Below are 19,169 nucleotides of genomic sequence, written 5' to 3'. Positions count from 1 at the left end.
TAGAACAATTCTTAATTTCAGGCTAGAGCTGTGGAAATCTAGACTTTCCCAATCATTATAGACTTGAGTTGGTCTCATATGCATGTTTTACATTATTCTCTTGGGTCAACGCCACAGCTCATACCATACACTAACAAGACCAGCTTGCCCCCCGCCGGAGCTCCCGGATTTTGGTTATATCATCTAACATGGCCAACTCTGCTCTTAAGTAAACGAGAACCTAATCAGCGAGGGGTCCTTTATCATCCCTATGTGGCTGCTTATAAAAATCTGATATCTTTTCCCAAAGACCTGGTTAATAATATATTTTCTGCTGAATATTCGAAACAAATAGAGTGAGTTGGTACTACATGTACATATGTATACGGTTCTATTTTAAATGACTGCAGCGCTCCATTATGAAAAAAATTGTTTTAACGCCGCTCTCAGCAGTATTCCAGTGATATATGACGGCGGTCTGTTGTATATGAAATATATGCAAATTGAATCTTGAATCTTGAAAGTTGTAACATTCCCGCAAATAAGTATCACATGCAGTATACAGTATATCAATTGCAATATACTGTATACATCAGTATACAGTGTGTCGCGAGCTCTGCGCTGGGCTGGAGCACACATTTCCTACACCTCTCCCTTCGGCAAACACATCACGAGGGTTGCAACGAGGTCACAGGTCAGGCGTGCACTCGTCCGTTGTCTAATACGGTCAAGAGTAATATCTTCCGAAAGACCACTGCACTGGAGGTATGTGGATTATTGAGGAGGTACTACGTGTTTGGAACTGGGAGTTGAACACTAAGCACTTTTAGAGAAGAGCTCACAATAAAACGTTATGGACTCGCGGACGGACTTGTGTTTTCATTTCAAGACGTACATTTATCAGGTTGAACTTCCTAACTGTAACAATAACTGAACGTTACGCCTTTTATACACATTTGTGATGGGGCGACAATGCGACAACGAGACATATTTTGACCTTGAAAATGTCGCGTTACGGCATCGTCGCCCTTTTGTAAAATAAAGAAAAGGATTATCAAAGAGCGACAATGCGAACACGCGACAATGCGACAAATGGCCAATTGTGGCGCTTTTGTTAATTTTGACACGTTTTGCTTGTTTTTGTAAAGGCGTCAATTCGACAATGCGACAACGAGACAATGTCCCTTCCATAGTAATCCGTGCAAATAAAACTGAGTAATGAAATAGAAGTCTGACATGCCAGTTAAAAGATAGAGTGTTGCAGCTTCTGATTTCATAGATCTTCAAGAAGGGTTATCAATAATGGGATGGGTGATGAGTTCAGCTGCATACGCTGTGATTAACAATAATGCTCCGAGTCAATACATTTTGTCAAATGTATGACATGTATTACGTGAATGAACATATTGTTTATACTCGTCCATGTTTTTGACGGACAAAATAATTTACATGCTTGGTAAAACTGAGGACGGGCATCATTGTGTGTTTCCGTGCTTTGTTCAAGTGAACAATTGACTTGTCCTTGCATGTGTTTGTGACGGGTGCCACTTGTGTGGCAGGATACGCTCACCTTTTCCCGAACACCCATTGGATGACCTGAACCACTTCGGATTTTTATCCCACATCAGTCTGATACACCATGATATAACTGAAATACTGAAATACTGTACAGTTGAAAATGATGTTTAATGCGATTACCGTAGTGTGTTACTGCAACTGTTCATATTTTGTGCAGTGATGTTATGTAATAAGTAAAAGAAAGCATATTCAATTATCCAATTGATTTGAATAGAATATACTTGCGTCAGTGTATTTTATTAACGCCCCAAATCGTAATTTAAACACATAAAATAACAGATCACGCATGGTGCCTTGACTTACTACTAGATTTAATGGGCCACCCCGGAATAAAATAGTTCCCCCCAAAGCGAGGAACATATGTTTTAGTATGTTTACAAGAAATATATTCCAAACAATATCCTCATTAGATGAGAAGATCTTTTACAGAATTACCTCAGTAAGTCAATTACAATGACAGAGCGTCGTAATACATTTACATCAAGTACAATACGTCAAAATGGCCGACACGATAAACGTGACGGGAGATATTTTCGAAGTTGTTAATTAACCTGTGGCTATTTCAAGCCTTTGGCATCACTGATCAATTGGCCGATCATTGAAAGGTGATTGTGAAGATGAGTCAAATAGATACTAAGGTAAATTCATAGATTTCTGTAAATTGTCACTGCGACAGTTTGGATTTCTTTTCGTGTTTTTTCTCTCTGGGATGGGTTGTAGCGAGGGTATCCTTAAATGGGCTTGCAACCACGCTTCTGTATGAATTCGCACCAGGGAATTCCAAGGGTTTTCCCCAGGAATGTGGAAGTAGTCAGTGTTTACGCCTTTTCAAGAATACAGTCACGTGAAGAACGTCATGTGACCGACCTCGCGTCCAAGTCGTAAATCTTGTAAACTTCACATAAAAAAATAGTTATTGTTATAACCAAATGAAACACAACCCATTATCCGATAGGGGTAACTGTACATAGCCGTTACCACAATAAACTTAGTAACATTGTTTGGTTTGACTTCTTGGCGCGTGTCTGAATTCCATTAACATGTAACATATCCTAAAACTAGCTTATCAGCAAATCTCGCTGCACTGCGCGCGACAGATACTAGAGCAAGGCATGCCAGAAATACGAAACCTAAAGCTTCCGAAAGGAAGCCTTGGACATCACGTGCGTCGGGGGACCAGCGCCATCTGATTGTACAGTTGTACAAGGCGGAGCAAAAAGCATCGTTTTTCCGTCCATTTTACGCTTGAAAAACTCGACCCTTTTCTGGACACTTTCTAGACGCTGACCAATTAATCAATTTTAATGAATTTTTAGTCGTTTTTCCGTCCAATGACCATATACGGAAAAAAACGACGTTTTCGTGTTTGCAGTGAAAGGGTGTGATCCTTGTGATTACTTAGAAAGACGATTACCAGTGCCTACTATGCTGATTTGCTTCATCGCCTGAGAGATTCTATCAATGAATAGCGGCGAGGAATGCTGACTGCTGGAGTTCTACTACTTAATGACAATGCCTCTTCTCACAGCTCTCGACTTGCAAAGGCTGCTGTGCGACAATGTTGGTTCGAAGAGCTTCCTCACCCCCCATACTCACCAGACCTGGCACTAAGTGATTTCCACCTGTTTACAAAATTCAAAGAACACCTAGTGGAATGGCTAGGGCACTTATCCCAATACACTTGTAACATGAGGTCATGAATTTCATGAAAAATGCAATGACCTACTCAAACAATGTCATACATTGACTAGTTCACTTCGTGATGGCAAGTACTTTTTTACCAGCCCTCGTACAATGGGACATCAAATTTCAACACACAATAGGTTTATCCCCTGAGTGAATGATCCCGCTTAGAATGTTTTGTGAGCGGCCTCAACCCGTTTGATATCTTGGTTATGTGAAAACACTTCTATTTCATCGACTGGTTGTTGTTGCTGCTGCGTGTTCTAGATTAGGTGAGGTAGGGAGCATGGTTGACCGAGCTCGACCTTTCACTAAAGGTTTGGTAGCAGCTTCACTAAAGGTTTGGTAGCAGCTTCAGCTTTGACGATCACAGAAATAAGTCAACCGTTGTGTATCGGGAATATACAGACGAGCAAGTACAAAGGGATAATGTCTCGCGTAGAGTTGACAGCAATGAATCTGTTGTGCCTTGTGCACATGTTATGCATATATCAATCTCTTGGCCTCCTCTTTCAATATTATTGGTATAAACTATAAAGGTTGTAATTGGTTGTGGGTCTGTCTCATAAGTCGCCACGTCTAAGTAATAAGTGTAAACTCCCCAATGCATGTACTGCCGCACAGATTTCACAATACGTCTATAGAGGTGTTATTAATATTTGTCAGCTTCCGTTTACTAAACCTTAACTCAGCCAAAGTTGTAGACGATGTATCAAGTTGACTTGGAAGCGGTAGGGTGAGTTTTCAAAAAAAAATTGTAATCTTAGATCAGCGTTCGAAATACCTGCCTGCCCGACCGTCCGAGACGGGTTGATTTCAACTCGGGCTGTCAGATTTTCAAATCCCCCTGCCCGACGGTCGGGTCATATTTCATAGGTGAAAATATTCTAAATATTTCCCGATGATAAGCATTAATTCACATGTAAAGAAGAATGATAAAATGTAACCAAAAAGAAATCCTGTTAGCTTTTAGACAACCTAACATTTAGCGATGCGCTTATGCTACAAGCAATCAGTTTTCATATTTTTAATTAAATTATCCTGAGAAACATATGATTATAGTGGGCAGGCAGGTTTTGGTCAGGGCTGGCAAGTATTTCAGCTAGCCAGTCCTGTGGTCTGGCTGAATTTTTTGGGAGTTTCATACCCTGCTTAGATATGAAAGATCACACATTTGTACTTTATAACAAATTAAATCAATGTTCACCGAAGTAGTACACTTTTCCCTTTTCTCGCTTTTTTCAAAACCTTTTCTATATTCCTTTTGTGGTAGAAGTCCTAGTTTACTTTTTGAAGCTCTCGCTTAAACAAGACGCAATCTACACCGATATATACTGGTGTCATATCAGAATAGTCTGACTGCAAAGTGTTACCAGTGATCTCCCACAATATATACTGGTGTCATATCAGAATAGTCTGACTGCAAAGTGTTACCAGTGATCTCCCACAATATATACTGGTGTCATATCAGAATAGTCTGACTGCAAAGTGTTACCAGTGATCTCCCACAATATATACTGGTGTCATATCAGAATAGTCTCACTGCAAAGTGTTACCAGTGATCTCCCACAATATATACTGGTGTCATATCAGAATAGTCTCACTGCAAAATGTTACCAGTAAATAATCGACTCTGGTCAAGGCAATCCAACACAATATTAGCATATATCCACGTAATTGGGATACGATGACATGCATCAACCAGGTCGGCGAGCCTGACCACCCGATCCCGTTAGTCGCCTCTTACGACAATTATAGTCGCCTTTTACGGCAAGCATGGGTTGCTGAAGACCTATTCTACCCCGGATCTTCACGGGTCGTCTTCTGGTGGGGTATGATAGAGGTCAGGGCTTCTGGTCGTTGAACAAATTCATCGATATGTCTTCAGGGACATTCTTTTCCGACAAAACAAATTCTAAGGAAGGGATGAATGGAGCTTTCTAAAGCTTTATATTCTGCGATGCGATGCGGTACAATAAAACTGGTAGAACGACTTAGGCTCAGTGTAGACGAAGGTGGGAACAGGTTTATGTTCCGATGTGATGTGAACCATGTCTCCATTCTATTAGGGACTGAATACAAATTGTTGGAGGATTTCCATGATTAAGTCTTTCTTGGTGTCAGGAAAACTGTTTATGCAAACCTCACAATAGAAAACGCAAAACTGTATTGCGTGTAGCTGCAGATGGGTAGCTGGACATTGGAGACAGAATTTACATATGAAAATAGGGGAAATATAAAGTGGAATACCCCAATGGAATAAGAAAGATAAATAATATGTTGACTGTATGTTCTCACAAGAGTGAATTCCAAGCTGCTCCAATGTTAGAGACTAACTAGTCAACCCAGCAGTGCAGTGTTATGATTGCAGCACATTACGAGTCACTTAATTATTTTTGTTTTTATGTAAAACGATACATTTTTGTAAACGCTTATGTTCATATTTTGAATAATAAATGTTGTATTAATATAACTACAGTTCTGTATGCTCGATAGTTATCTCAACATTCATAACATGGCAACAGAACATTCAACAAAACAAACGACAAAGACAGGGAATATCCACCAAAATAGCATACAATATATGCTGTTGCGCACTATCATTAGAAATTCTACTTATTAAAATATCCTCATTGCTGACTATCTGCCAAATGTCGACCCTCCGCATCAGGAGCTGTGGATAGCATAGTGGTTAAAGCGTTCGCCCGTCACGCCGAAGACCCGTGTTCGATTCCCGACATGGGTACAATGTGTGAAGCCCATTCCTGGTATCCCCTTCCGTGATATTGCTGGAATATTGCTAAAACTCACTCACTCACTCACTCACTCACTCACTCACTCACTCACTCACTCACTCAGCATCACCAGTCAGATTATAACTGAAAGTGCGTCATCTGGCAATTGTATTACTGTCGAAAATATATGTTTTGTTACATCCTCTGAGTAGGTGTGAGCATTATGAGTGGGATCACATCTTAACAAAACGCAAAACTTTATGGATGACAGTTTCTGGTTTATTGCATATGGTGATGTGGATTCTTACCCCGTTATCAAACTAGAGTGACTACAACCTAGTGAAGTGAGGTAGGAGATGGTTGCTGAACAGGATGTATTGTTTCTCAAGTCGATTGAGGGTACTGGGGATCACATCTTTTCGATGCTCCTCTTTATTCCTCCTTACATCACCTGACTTGTGAACCCGCCGATAACATCATGAGAACTTGGAAATCAATACATCATATTCTATATCATGGTGTTATCTGTTATAACATATGCGCGCACACGCAGGCACTCCCTCACACACTGATTATAAAAGGAGTACCTGTATTACGACGAAGAAGACAAACCCTAAAATAGCAGTAGGCTAATGTGCAGTCATACATGATTCAGTGATTCAAGTGATTCAAGCCATAACGTCGCGTCGCGTGTGTGTGTGTGTGTGTGTGTGGGGGGGGGGGGTACTAGTCCGGACTGATGCCGATTTATACTGCTAACGACGTGACCAAGATGATTACACTTATATAGCGACGTGTAGGCACACTGAGATACCATGCCGCGTTTTAACATGAATACCCCACTCAGACACAGTATACTGACTCCGAGCCGACCATTCCTTGTTTTAGCCCCGAGCGCCAGACATATTAACAACAAGTACCATCTCTTAACGTCTTTTGGTATGACGATCGAACCCGGACCTTCCGCTCTCCGGGTGGACTCTCAACCACAAGACCACGGAGCCGGTCCTGTATATAGTATTCTACACAACTTTGGGGATATTAAAAGTACCAAGGTGACAACTGAATGTGATGTATTCCTTGGAGATGGCGTTATATGAATAGTATTGCCATGGATCTAACATAATCAGCTTCGTGTCAATGTATAGTAATCAGTGAGTTACACATAATCACAAGCCAAACGGCGCGTCAAAGGAACCTGCTGGGACAAGTGATGAGCAGTGATGTTCAGTCCAGAAACTGAAGGATATATAGAGAATCTCACCCGAGTGTCTTTTGATATCAAATATATCAACACGAGTTGATAAAAGTCGGAAAACTCCGAGGCTTGCCGGGGATTTTTTTTCCACTTTTATCAACGAGTAATTTATTTATCATCCAACATCATTCTTCCAACTTTTTGAGTTTGTAGAAAGTAATAAGCTGTGTCTTAAGTGTAAAAAGTACTGATAAACAGCTTCAGTAGCAGAGCCATTAGTGATGACATTTGATTGTGACGTCATGGTAACCAATGACGTCACAATGATCTGCAAAGCATTGTGATGCAATTTCATTGCAGCGATATCTACAGTATAGATATCGCTTGATCTCACCCAAGCGATATCTCCTGTGGGAGCCAGTTTTAGATGATAAATTGTATTCTTCTTCGCTTAATTATTCATATGAATTCAAATATATATCAAATGAAAAGATATAAACTATGATGGACAAAAATATGTTCACTGCAATATGTTCATGGTGGTGTTATTCATTCAATAGTAATGATGTAAATAGGACAATATAGTTGCTCGGTGACAAAGCTTATACAGAACATGTGTACACAAACGGGACAGTTATTCCTTTATCTCTATATTTTCACTTACAAAAATGACAGTTATGAAATGATATTCTTTTCAAAATAATGAGGAATATTTTGATTGACGGCTCGTTCGTCTTTTGGTACCAATCTGCTTCGTCACATGTTAGTGAAGGGCTTTTCCCGCAACCAGTACAAAACAAACGTGAATGAAAGGAGAACATAATTGAGGGACTGTCTGTATTGCCTTGACAAAAACATGTACAAAGCTCTAAATTGATATTAAATTTATAAAATATTAAACATTCATAAAACAAGTTAATAATTTTGCAGATACAGATGTAGGGACAGCATGTCCTGTCCTTCTCTTTGCCAGATGGCGCCGAAAACTGGACCAATGGTTTTCCAATTGCTAGAACTTTATGCGTTGTTATTGAATTTCGGAATATTTCTGAAAATAGAACATGGATACAAAGATAGTACTCACAATATCGCCGTGTCCTTAGAAGTAACACTCTTCATCTTGAAGGGGCGTCTATGTCTTATCCAAATTATTGCAAGGGAACGCGGTAGTACAGCAATGGAAAGCGATAAATATATTATTAACCACGGCTGTTAGGAGCTTCTATAGATGCCCGTTTGTGGCAAATTACTTTTTACGTATTTTTTTTACAAGGACAAGGGGAATATAATTTTGGAAATCTGCAAAACTGTTTTGGGGAGTATTGTCCAAAGCATTTAGAATCTAGTGCATCAAATAACGATGACATACCCGACCTCACAATGCAATATAGAATGAAGTAAATATAATGTCTTTTCTCAAATGTATAACATATCCAATTTATATAACAATAACTTCTATTGAAAATCTTAGACTCAGTTGAAATCATAAAATTCAGTTTGTGCAATAATATGTATTCTTAAACACAAGAGAATGATTTGCTATCGTGTGTAATTCAGAATTTAAATAACTACCTCTGGCTCATTCATTGAACAGTATGTTTAAATTCTTTATTGGTTTTGTTTGTGTTGCATCTTGCTAATTGTATTCAATCTATTTTTCAGGTAACAGGCGAATGCTGAATACAGAAACAGAAATACCCGGGTTTAAACTTTAGCAGGAGAGTATTTTTTAGCTTTCAAAATGGCTACACTTTTGCATAAAATGGTTATTGCTTTGGAGATAATCACCTTCATTATGATTATATTGGTCGCTCTAGGTAATAGATACGCTTTTGTTCAGCCGTATTTTAAAGAACTGTCATCCACGACAATCTTTGCAAATTTTAGACAAAGCTATTTGAGAAAACCTTACCGAGCGCATCAACCACGCTATGAAGGATTTCAGAAGGTGGATGACAACAAGACATTTGTCTACGCTGCCTACTACGACGACAGGGACGAGGACGCTGTCGTGAAGGTTGTTGTGTTGACTCCCAGGAACCTATCCACAGTATTCAAATGCGTCCTTCAAAACCAACAAGGGGACCATGAAACAACCAAAGGTCGTCTCCACTACATATACGAACCACCACAGTGGAGAAGCGCGTAAGTAATCCCCAATAATCAGCTAGACAACGTAACTGTTTCCATTCAATGTCAGTTTCAAAGCACCAGCCGAAGGCGTGATTGATCCGCAGCTTACTTCGAGATTTAACATTTGACCAGGATGAATTCGAGCAGACAATTAAATAATTGCAATTGTTTAAAGTGATACAATAACTCCTCCTTTTTTAAATATCACTCGACTGTTCGGTAAAACTATACATTAACACTTTATTGAGCAAACAGTGTGTATGTTCCTGACCCGTAAACCTCCCGGAGTAGAGTAGGTCTTCAGCAACCCATGCTTGTCGTAAGAGGCGACTAACGGGATCGGGAGGTCAGGCTCGCTGACTTGGTGAGTCGTCGTATCCCAATTGCGCGGATCGATTGCTCATGATGTCAGTCTCTGTATTGTCTGTATCGTCATATAGGTGGCATATTGCTGAGTGCGGCGTTAAACAACAAACCAACAAAGCATGTTCCTATCCATATTATGCACACGAGTCATTAAAGTGACGGGTTGAAAAATACCAATCACCTTGAGCACGTAAGAGAGACGCCTATCTTTGACAGGTTATATCACAGAATTTGTACAGTATCCTACCGTGCATATTATGTAACCTGCTCAGATGTACCTTGTAAACGGGCATGTATCATATCATGAGATTAAACACTTCAAGACTGCCCCCGTGGTGGTAGAACGTCCTCCCGGAGAGCGGAAGGTCAGGATCATACAAAAAAACGTTATAAAATGGTACTGGTTGTGATACTGCGCGCTAGGCACTAAGGGTCTAAAACAAGGACTGGTCGGTTCGGAGTCAGTATACTGTGTCTGAGAGGGGTGTTCATGTTAAGCTGCGGCATGGTATCTCAGTGTGCCTGCACGTCACTATATAAGTGTAATCATCTTGGACACGTCGTTAAATCCCATTTCACGTCACCTAAACACTTCAAATAAAGTAAACAGACTGTCCAGACTATCTTGCGGGGATAGGTGTGCGTGTGCTACGATGCCAGAATTAGCGGTGCAGAGTTGAGTCCCTTAAGGGTGCCAGGAACGTATGACGATGGGTCCGAATACCAGATTCGACCTGGTTATGTTTCTAGGTTTGTAATCCCCAAACCGTGGTCGTAGGTTCTCCCTTTTCATACCATGTGGCAACTGGTGTACGTATCTAACAAATGGGATCAGACCGTCAGTTCTTACTTTTAGTTCGTATCTGAGGTAAAGTAGGTCACTGGTCACGAGTTTACTGTGACAGAATCCAGCAAGTAATTGACAAGTATAATACAAATTTACTTAGTGGATAAAAAAAAATCGGTCGAAATAACGGTGGGCGGGGCTGAGCAGTGGCAGTGCGGCAGTGGCGACTGTAGCCGTGCAGACGAGGTGGGGTTATTGGCTGGGCATGTAACACTGGAAAAGTAGATAGTCCCGGGAAAGCCGAACTCATGAGTCTGCTGTTGGTACCGCAAGCGCCACTTCCATGGATTAGCCGGGAATGCCTACCGTTTTATGATATAATCGAGGCATACAGAAATACATTAGTAGAAATACGCTTTATGGTATAAACATGTTATTCGGAAACACTACAAATATATAAAATGCGCAAAACAAAAACACAATTAAGTTAAACAGATCACGATATTAACAAGTTACAGTAAGTCTTCGCATCGCGTGGATATGTTTACAGATAAAGCCCTTACGAAAATCAAAACGTATGTGTGTCAAGATCATAAACCTTTTAAAGTCAAGGTCATCTGAAAAAATTATTTAAGGATAAACTAAAAGATCTCCAGTTGCAATCCTGGACACCTGCAAGAGGACATAGGTTTCACGTCGACGGATAGGCAGAGGACAGAAGACTAACTGGGTCTTCTTGGTGCCAATGAGTCCATGGATTACATACAGCTGATCCCAGAGGGCTGGACACGAGTAGAACGTACCATCGATATAGTGATGTCAGCTGTTGCAAGTGGCGCAAATTCAAATCTGTTGCAAAGCAGAGGATTCTGTCATCTTGTCCTTCATCAATGCAGAGGAAGCGCTAAGCATCTGTTGTTGTCTTCCATGTGTCGGGCAGGTCATCCTGAGTTTCATCTCCGGGAGGATGGTTGTGGGATGTACTGTTTCGGACAAAATCACCAATAGTTGTACATGTTCCAAGGCACCCGGTATCGACACACTTCCAGTGTACACAGGTCTGACGGTGATTGTTCAGTCTGTATCTGTACCCACCAAGGATCACCTGCCTACCACCTATCTGGGACAAGACATACTCTACATGCTGTGGATTTGCCGTGGCATCGGATGAAACTTAGATTTTTCCCGCATATTTTATAGCTAAACTCCAGTTTGAGTCCTTAATCCCTGTTACTCCCTGTAGCTAAACTCCAGTTTGAGTCCTTAATCCCTGTTACTCCCTGTAGCTAAACTCCAGTTTGAGTCCTTAATCCCTATTACTCCCTGTAGCTAAACTCCAGTTTGAGTCCTTAATCCCTATTACTCCCTGTAGCTAAACTCCAGTTTGAGTCCTTAATCCCTATTACTCCCTGTAGCTAAACTCCAGTTTGAGTCCTTAATCCCTATTACTCACTGCAGCTAAACTCCAGTTTGAGTCCTTAATCCCTGTTACTCCCTGTAGCTTAACTCCAGTTTGAGTCCTTAATCCCTATTACTCACTGCAGCTAAACTCCAGTTTGAGTCCTTCATCCCTATTACTCCCTGTAGCTTAACTCCAGTTTGAGTCCTTCATCCCTATTACTCCCTGTAGCTTAACTCCAGTTTGAGTCCTTCATCCCTATTACTCACTGTAGCTGCATGTTTGGACTAACCAGTATCATCTTGTATGGCTGAGCCTTCATACTTGATTTAATGTTGTCACTGATATTATACTTTACTGTTAATTATATGCTGTCTTCTCTCTTTTCATGTGAGATACTCAGGTAAAAACATTGTAACAACATAACAAGATAAGAGAGTTACAAGTTTTATCTTGATATGTTGTTACAGTAGCTTTGTTTGAATTTGTTAACCTGTAACGAGATAGTGAGTTGACTAATCCATTTGCCAGTTAGGGATGTATTATTATTAGTGTAGGCAGACTACCACACCATGCTACAATTTCTGTAGGCAAAGCGACTGTGGGCAAAATGCACTGTAGGCGATAGAAGACTCCACCGAAAAGAACCTTATGAGTGCTAGAACTCAATTGTGCAGTGAGGTCAGTATAGATTAGTATATACTAGTAAAGGTGAGGGGGAAATGTATGTTACTATCAGAACTTTGGATTTCGGTAAGCGTCAGGGGGTTGTTTGGTCGGGTTTAAATGATTCAGGGCCTGTGTGTTATCTTTGTGTTGGACATGAAGACAGCATTTCCTGGTTTGACGTATCAGTGACCAAAATGATGTCTGGTGCATTTCCATATTTTGACGTGTGCCGTGTATTCCCGTGTCTTTACGGGTGAACAACTGGCTTGCCTTTGCATGTGTTTGTGGCGGGTGCCACCGGTGGGGCGGCGTGAGCTCGCCTTAAGTTTTGCGAGCACCCAGTGTCAGCATTGTTTGATGGTGAATCCTGACACATGCCACTGGTGTTGTCGGAATCGTGCAGTCGGCTATACTTTTGGCAAGGATTTCTTATAATTATGGAAAGGCTTTTGTCGTGTACACTCATGTAATTAAGAAACAAACGACGAGTGGGGGTACAATAAAGCACAACAGGGAGAATAAACCAAGAGGGACGCAGCGGGAGTTTACTGTACGATAAACAACGACCACGAGTCGTTTATTTCTTATATGATCTATCAATATTACGTACAGCCTCTTTAAGGGGGTTAGTAAAAAGTACAAGCTATAAAAATAGCTGTCCGTATTTAAATAATGATGACTCCCTAAATAGAATCCATCGAGTCCATTTTATGAACAGGGGGTTGTGGGGGTGAATTTGGTCTTTCCGGCATGTTCCCACAATCCCGACGTCGATTATCTGTACTTTTTCTCCATCGACCGATTCATATCGCTCTCACTTTCGGATGCGATTGTTCGGGCATGGTGTTTATCTACGTTGCCCAGCTACGTCTATGGGGAACAACTCACCAGACACTTCCCTCTCAAATACATTTTATTATCACTTTATCAAGTCTCTGTAATAATTGTATAATAATACAAATTTCATAATACACACTGAACTTTGTGTGTGTGTGTGTGTGTGTGTGTGTGTGTGTGTGTGTGTGCTCGCCATTTTTTGCACCAGTTATCTACATAATTAAGTAAAAGCGGGAGTGAGTCTTCATCTGCAGTGATCAATGCGTTGTCATCGGCATATAACAGCATGCTCAGCCACAGTTAAGGCCATTAATATCATCAACCAAGTCGTTTATAAAAACTGAGAATAACGTCGGCAACAACACACAACCTTGCTTTACACCGCTATGGGAACGATCGGTTAAATGATCGTTTACGAAAACCCTTGAACGGTTGTTTTCATATGACGTAGCTTGTGTTTGGGACCGTTTGCCTTGTGTGGGCGTGGTGCCGTTTGCTACGTCACAATGACCAAGATAGTGGGAGAATTAACTTGGTAGAGCTGATTACTCGGCTATCACCTTTAAAACAGAGAGAAGGCTGCTGAGTCCCTTTACGTCTTTATTCGTGGCAGAGTGAAGTTTCATATATAGAGAGATATTTAAACAATATAACATTACAAGATAGATGCAGTCAATGACTTGTTACATTACATATATAATTGACAACCATACATGAATTGATAGCGACTGGTTTAAACTTTCTTAACAGGACTGTTCTAATAAATAAGGCACAAAAACGAATTTTGAATAATAAGTGAATGGGAGGTATTTCATGTTATTCTAGCTACGACATTTCATACAGGAACTGTTAACATTTACATTTACGGCATTCTAGCGTTACTCGTGTATTTACATACAAATGTATTTAATATACTGTATAATTTCAATGCCGTAAACGCTTAACCACATGATAGACGTAGCATGGCCAATATTCGCATGAGACGGTATTTACGTGAGATTACCCGCGGGTATTTACCACTATGTACTCTTTCTCATGCTAGAGTGAAGTATCTGCCACTGGACTCCGTATATATAGGGACTCAGGCCTTCTATAGAATGCGTTAGTTACCTTATATTGAAACTACGATCTAAATCTGCTATTAGACCCTAGCCCGGCCACCTGGCTGAGTTATGTAATCCAGAGTCACTGGTTTGTGACGGTCAGTTACGTGCAACTGACTAACATTATCGACAGAAATATATTTAGGTTTAGCTAGTTGTAAGATAAAATATAGAGAAAAATACAAAACATATTATTGAAATATGACCTATAATTATCGGTTAATTATAGTGATTTTAGGACTATGACACATACAACAATTTAACAGTCAGGTAGAAATTACCATTTACAGGCAACTTTTGCAGGTTATACCAAAGACAGTCGCGATGAATTCGATCTAAAGCTTTCATTGCGTCGATGAAGGCGACAAAGCTGGAACATTTGGACAGCTTACGGTTGTTAATTATAGAAGACGACGTGTAAATATGTACAATAGTGGTTCTATTTTAACGGAAGCAATTTTGATCGTCAGCTGAATTACCATGTCTTTCAAGCCAAATACCGAAACGGGTATTTGAAATGTCAGCATACAGTTTGCCAGGTATGCATGTCAGCGAAATTCCATGATAACGTAAAGGATTTCTTTGATCTGTGCCAGATGTGCTGATTGGACTAATTATACTTTGTCTTCACATGTCAGGACATATATTGTGATCAAAGCATTACGTAAATGGATTTTGATGACAGCTTCGTAACGCACGTCATTCTCAATTTAGGGGCGGATAAGTCAACAAATGCCTAGCATGAATTTATTACTGAGATTCCCAGATACATGGATACTTTTCGTCACCAGGAAGATCCACAGAGGAGATTTAAATGAGGATCGGTGAACACAATGTGCTACCTGGTAGATTGTTCGTCCCCAAACGGGACAGCGTTGATCTTTGGTGGACTGTGGCGTAAAACACACTCATTCATTTCCTTGTATTGTTAATTAAATGTTCATCTTAATTGTTATTGATGAACACGTTATATATTTTTAAAGATATAAAACAGTGCCATAATAGGTACATACAATATCCTCCAGTGGTCAAAATGTGCTCGGATCTGAGCAGAGATTGTGGAGTTTCAAGTTACAAAATGACACATTCCATTAACAGGCTCAGTGCTGTCTTAAGACAGATAACGCAGATCATATTACCAAGCAAAAACCACTGTGTAACAAAGTATACTGCTGTATGTACACATAAGTAGCTCTATTGGAATGAAACGCTATAGTGTTGTAAGGTTCTTCTTAACCGCGTAACTATTAAATGACATTTTTGGGGAATCATGAAAGACATAGCGACCTAAAATAGCCAAATACCACACGATTTCACTTGTCCATCTTCGATGCAAGGCGAAAACATTTCAGCGCGTTTCAAGCCACCGAGCATGCCCCCGCAGAGGATGAACATCCTGCGGTAGCGCGGCGGAGTTGACCAGAGGCCTTCCCCGCCCATGTTATTTAGGTCGGTAGTGTGTGCGTGAGTGGGATATAACATAAAGAAATATCATCTTGAGCGGGGCGGTTTTTGGAGGTGTATTAGTATATGAACTATTATTCTTTTTAGGTAGCTAATGACCCGCATGAATATATTGACAAGATTCCAAGTACATTGGGGCCTTTTCGTCACCAGGAATATCCATAGAGCAGATTAAATGAGGATCCACAATATTCGACCTGGTAGAAATGTGTCATCAAACCGCACGACATTGACTGTGGCGTTAAAACACACACATTCATTTACTTGTATAGGGAACTGAATGTTCATCTTATTGTTATGGATTGCCACGGAGCTGTGATCCAGAGGACAGGGTGTTAGTAAATAAGAATAAAGTAATAATAGGATTACTAGAAACACGGAGTATAACACCCAAGTCAATAAGATGCACTTTGTAACACCAGAGTAAGTCACTAATCATATGACAGACTAGTCGGGTAGTGCTACATGTAAATGTGAAAACAGAGTTATTAAATTGAAGAGCACAACTGTTGAAAGTTACTAATAACCGTGTATAAGTGTTATATCTTCAGTGTTAAATTAATTACGTGTGCTTGTCTTTAGTATCAATATCCGTATCAGCGATATTGTCCACGTTCCACCGATGCGTAAGCGTCAGCCTTACTATTAGTATATATATCTGCAAGAACTCGTATTTCTGAAGACATCACGATACAGTTTTTACGATGCATCACGTTTGCACTAGCGCTTGATAACAGCCTTGTGTTTGGCTGTTTCAGTAGTTTAAGTTGCTGCTCGTGACATTGTTGATAAAAAATTAATACAATGAACAATATAAGGTTATATGAGGGGGTGAGTTTAGATTGGTAAGAGGCGTTAATGTACATCTCAAATATACATATAAGATGACATAAATAGAACAATGAGTAGTACTTTTAGTATTTAATACGTAAGGGAAACATTTCATAATTAAATTCAACAAATCTCCTTTGAATTCATTTTTTCTGACTGAAAAGTAAATGTAGGAACACAATCGTGCGGAAGACAATGAATGATTCTGGTCAAATTCCATGTGACAATATAGCATACAATCAGATTTCGGGTCCCGCTTGGATCGGTTGGGATGGCAGCCTAGATATCCATAAAATAGAGGTTTACTCCCGGTTTCCCAACATTGGAAAACTTAGAACACAAAAGTCAACAATTCTGTAGATGTTTGGGTGAGGACTGCCCATGATGGAGGTGAGCTTGAAGTGCCAGCCCCCTGCGTGGTTGGTCGTTCTTGGGCCGACGGTGTCGTGGTGATTCCAGGTGCTTCGTCCATCATCGCCCTCCACCCAACATTCAGTCACATAGTCAGTAAACCGGAGAACTCTGGCATCATGGAGAGGGGCACTTTCGTTACGGCTATACTCATAACACGCATAAGTGTACTTTAGTGCTTACTTACTTACTTACTTTGGAGATTTAACGTGCGCTTTCCGACTGATGCGTATTTCGCACACGGGCCCGGCCAGGCCATTGAATGTGTTTCCGAAAGGGGCGAAAGTGGACTGTGCAACCCAAGAGGGGGGTTTTAGGGGTTGCTTATATAGAATTTGGGAATTTTGAGATTTGGAATAGATGCCGATGGGATTGGGGAGGGGAACTAAGGGAGCTGGGTATGGTGGATGTTTGTTTGTTTATGTAATTTTGATTTGGTGGATTATAGTTTTTTTAGATGCGTTTTATTAGTTCCGTTTTTATTAAGAATACGCCTAAGGCCTTGAAGTTTTCTAGTTTATATTGTGGGTTTAGTATTGCTTCTAGAGTTAGAGCCTTGTTTAGATTGAGGGTGGTTTGTAATGCGGTTCGATGTGTTAGGTAGTGTGTGCAGTGGATGAGTGCGTGTTCTGGGGTTTCTGGTTGTTTGCAGTGTGGGCAGTTACCTGTAGTGTGTTTTTTAAAAAATTTTAGGTGGTTATTTAGGTTGGTGTGTCCTGTTTGGAGTTTAGTGATTACTCTGTCGATTTTTTCGGATGGATGGAGAATTTTTGGTTTGGTTAGTGGTTTGCTGAGCACTTTTTTGATTTGGCTATTTGAGTTTAGATATAGGTTATGCCATTTTTGTGATTTTTTGCTTGTTTACACTTTTAATTTCTGATTTTGAGATGGGTAAGTTTAAGCTTATTTCTGGGATTTTGAGGGATAGTTTAGCTGCTTTATCGGCGTTTTCATTACCGTATATTCCTACGTGGGCGGGTATCCACAAGAAGGTTATTTGTTTGCCTGCCTTAGTTAGGTCGTTGGAGCTTTTAAGTATTTGATTTATTAATTTAGGTCGGTACTGGTATTTTTGTTTTGGAGGGCTTGCAGTCCACTTAGGGAGTCGGTAAGTATTAGGATTTTTTGGATTCTTGATTATGGAGGGCTGAGGCCATGCCCATTAGTTCTGCCGTGAATATTGATTGGTTGTTTGGGAGTCGGAAGGATTGTGTGGTTTTAGTTGGTTGTGTGGTATGGACTCCGAAACCTGTGTGTTTGGAGGTCGGATCTGAGGATCCGTCCGTGTAAATGTGACACCAATTTGGCCAATTTTCGTGTATGTATGCTAGTGTGGTAGTTTTAGCTATGTTTGGGTCGGTTTGTTTATTTAGCTAGTGTTGTGTCTATTTTGGGTATTTTAAGTTTAGGGGTGAAGATATTTGATTGTTTGCAGTTTTGTTTAAGATTTTTAATTTGATGTTCATTTAGGTAGTTTGTTATTCTTTGGGATATTGGGGTAAGTAAGGGGTGTTTACGAGCTAGAGCTTGGTTTTTGGGGCTGATGTTTTGGTTTATTAAGTTTTGGATGAGAGGGTTTGATTGGGACGCGGCCCAGAAGTTTAAGCTTAGCTGTTCCCTGCGTAGACTTAGTGGCATTTCTCCTGTTAAGGCCTGAAGTGAGGTGTAGGAGGTGCCATGTTGGGTGCGTGTAATTAGTTTGAGAGCCTGATATTGTATTGAGTCAAGTTTTTTAGATAGAGAGTTGTTTAGGGTGTTGTATATGGCGCAGCCGTAGTCTAGTTTTGATCTAATTAGTGATATGTAGAGTGAGAGGAGGGTATCTTTGGATGCTCCCCAGTCAGAGCCAGTTAGGCATCTTAGGGTGTTTAGGTCTTTACTGCATTTAGTTGTTAGGTTTTGGATGTGAGCATCCCAAGTGAGATGTTCATCGAAAATAAGTCCTAAGAATTTGGTTTGTTTTTGAAATTTGATTGTTTGATTGTTTAGCTGGAGG

The 19,169-nt window shown here is 40.3% G+C and overlaps 1 protein-coding gene across 1 annotated transcript in view; it reads left to right on the top strand.

Moving 5' to 3' along the window:
- LOC124111886 overlaps positions 1 to 19,169 on the top strand; it is a 55,277-nt gene that overhangs the window by 15,297 nt on the left and 20,811 nt on the right. The window contains exon 2 of the mRNA XM_046471765.2: positions 8,836 to 9,318. Within this exon, the coding sequence (XP_046327721.1) occupies positions 8,915 to 9,318 (404 nt within the window). The 5' untranslated portion in view covers positions 8,836 to 8,914. The remainder of the gene's footprint in view (positions 1 to 8,835; positions 9,319 to 19,169) is intronic.

The sequence above is a fragment of the Haliotis rufescens genome, unplaced genomic scaffold, assembly GCF_023055435.1.
Source record: "Haliotis rufescens isolate VD_foot unplaced genomic scaffold, xgHalRufe1.0.p SCAF_2, whole genome shotgun sequence".
Classification (NCBI taxonomy): domain Eukaryota; kingdom Metazoa; phylum Mollusca; class Gastropoda; order Lepetellida; family Haliotidae; genus Haliotis; species Haliotis rufescens.
This window is presented reverse-complemented; position numbering and strand designations above follow the sequence as displayed.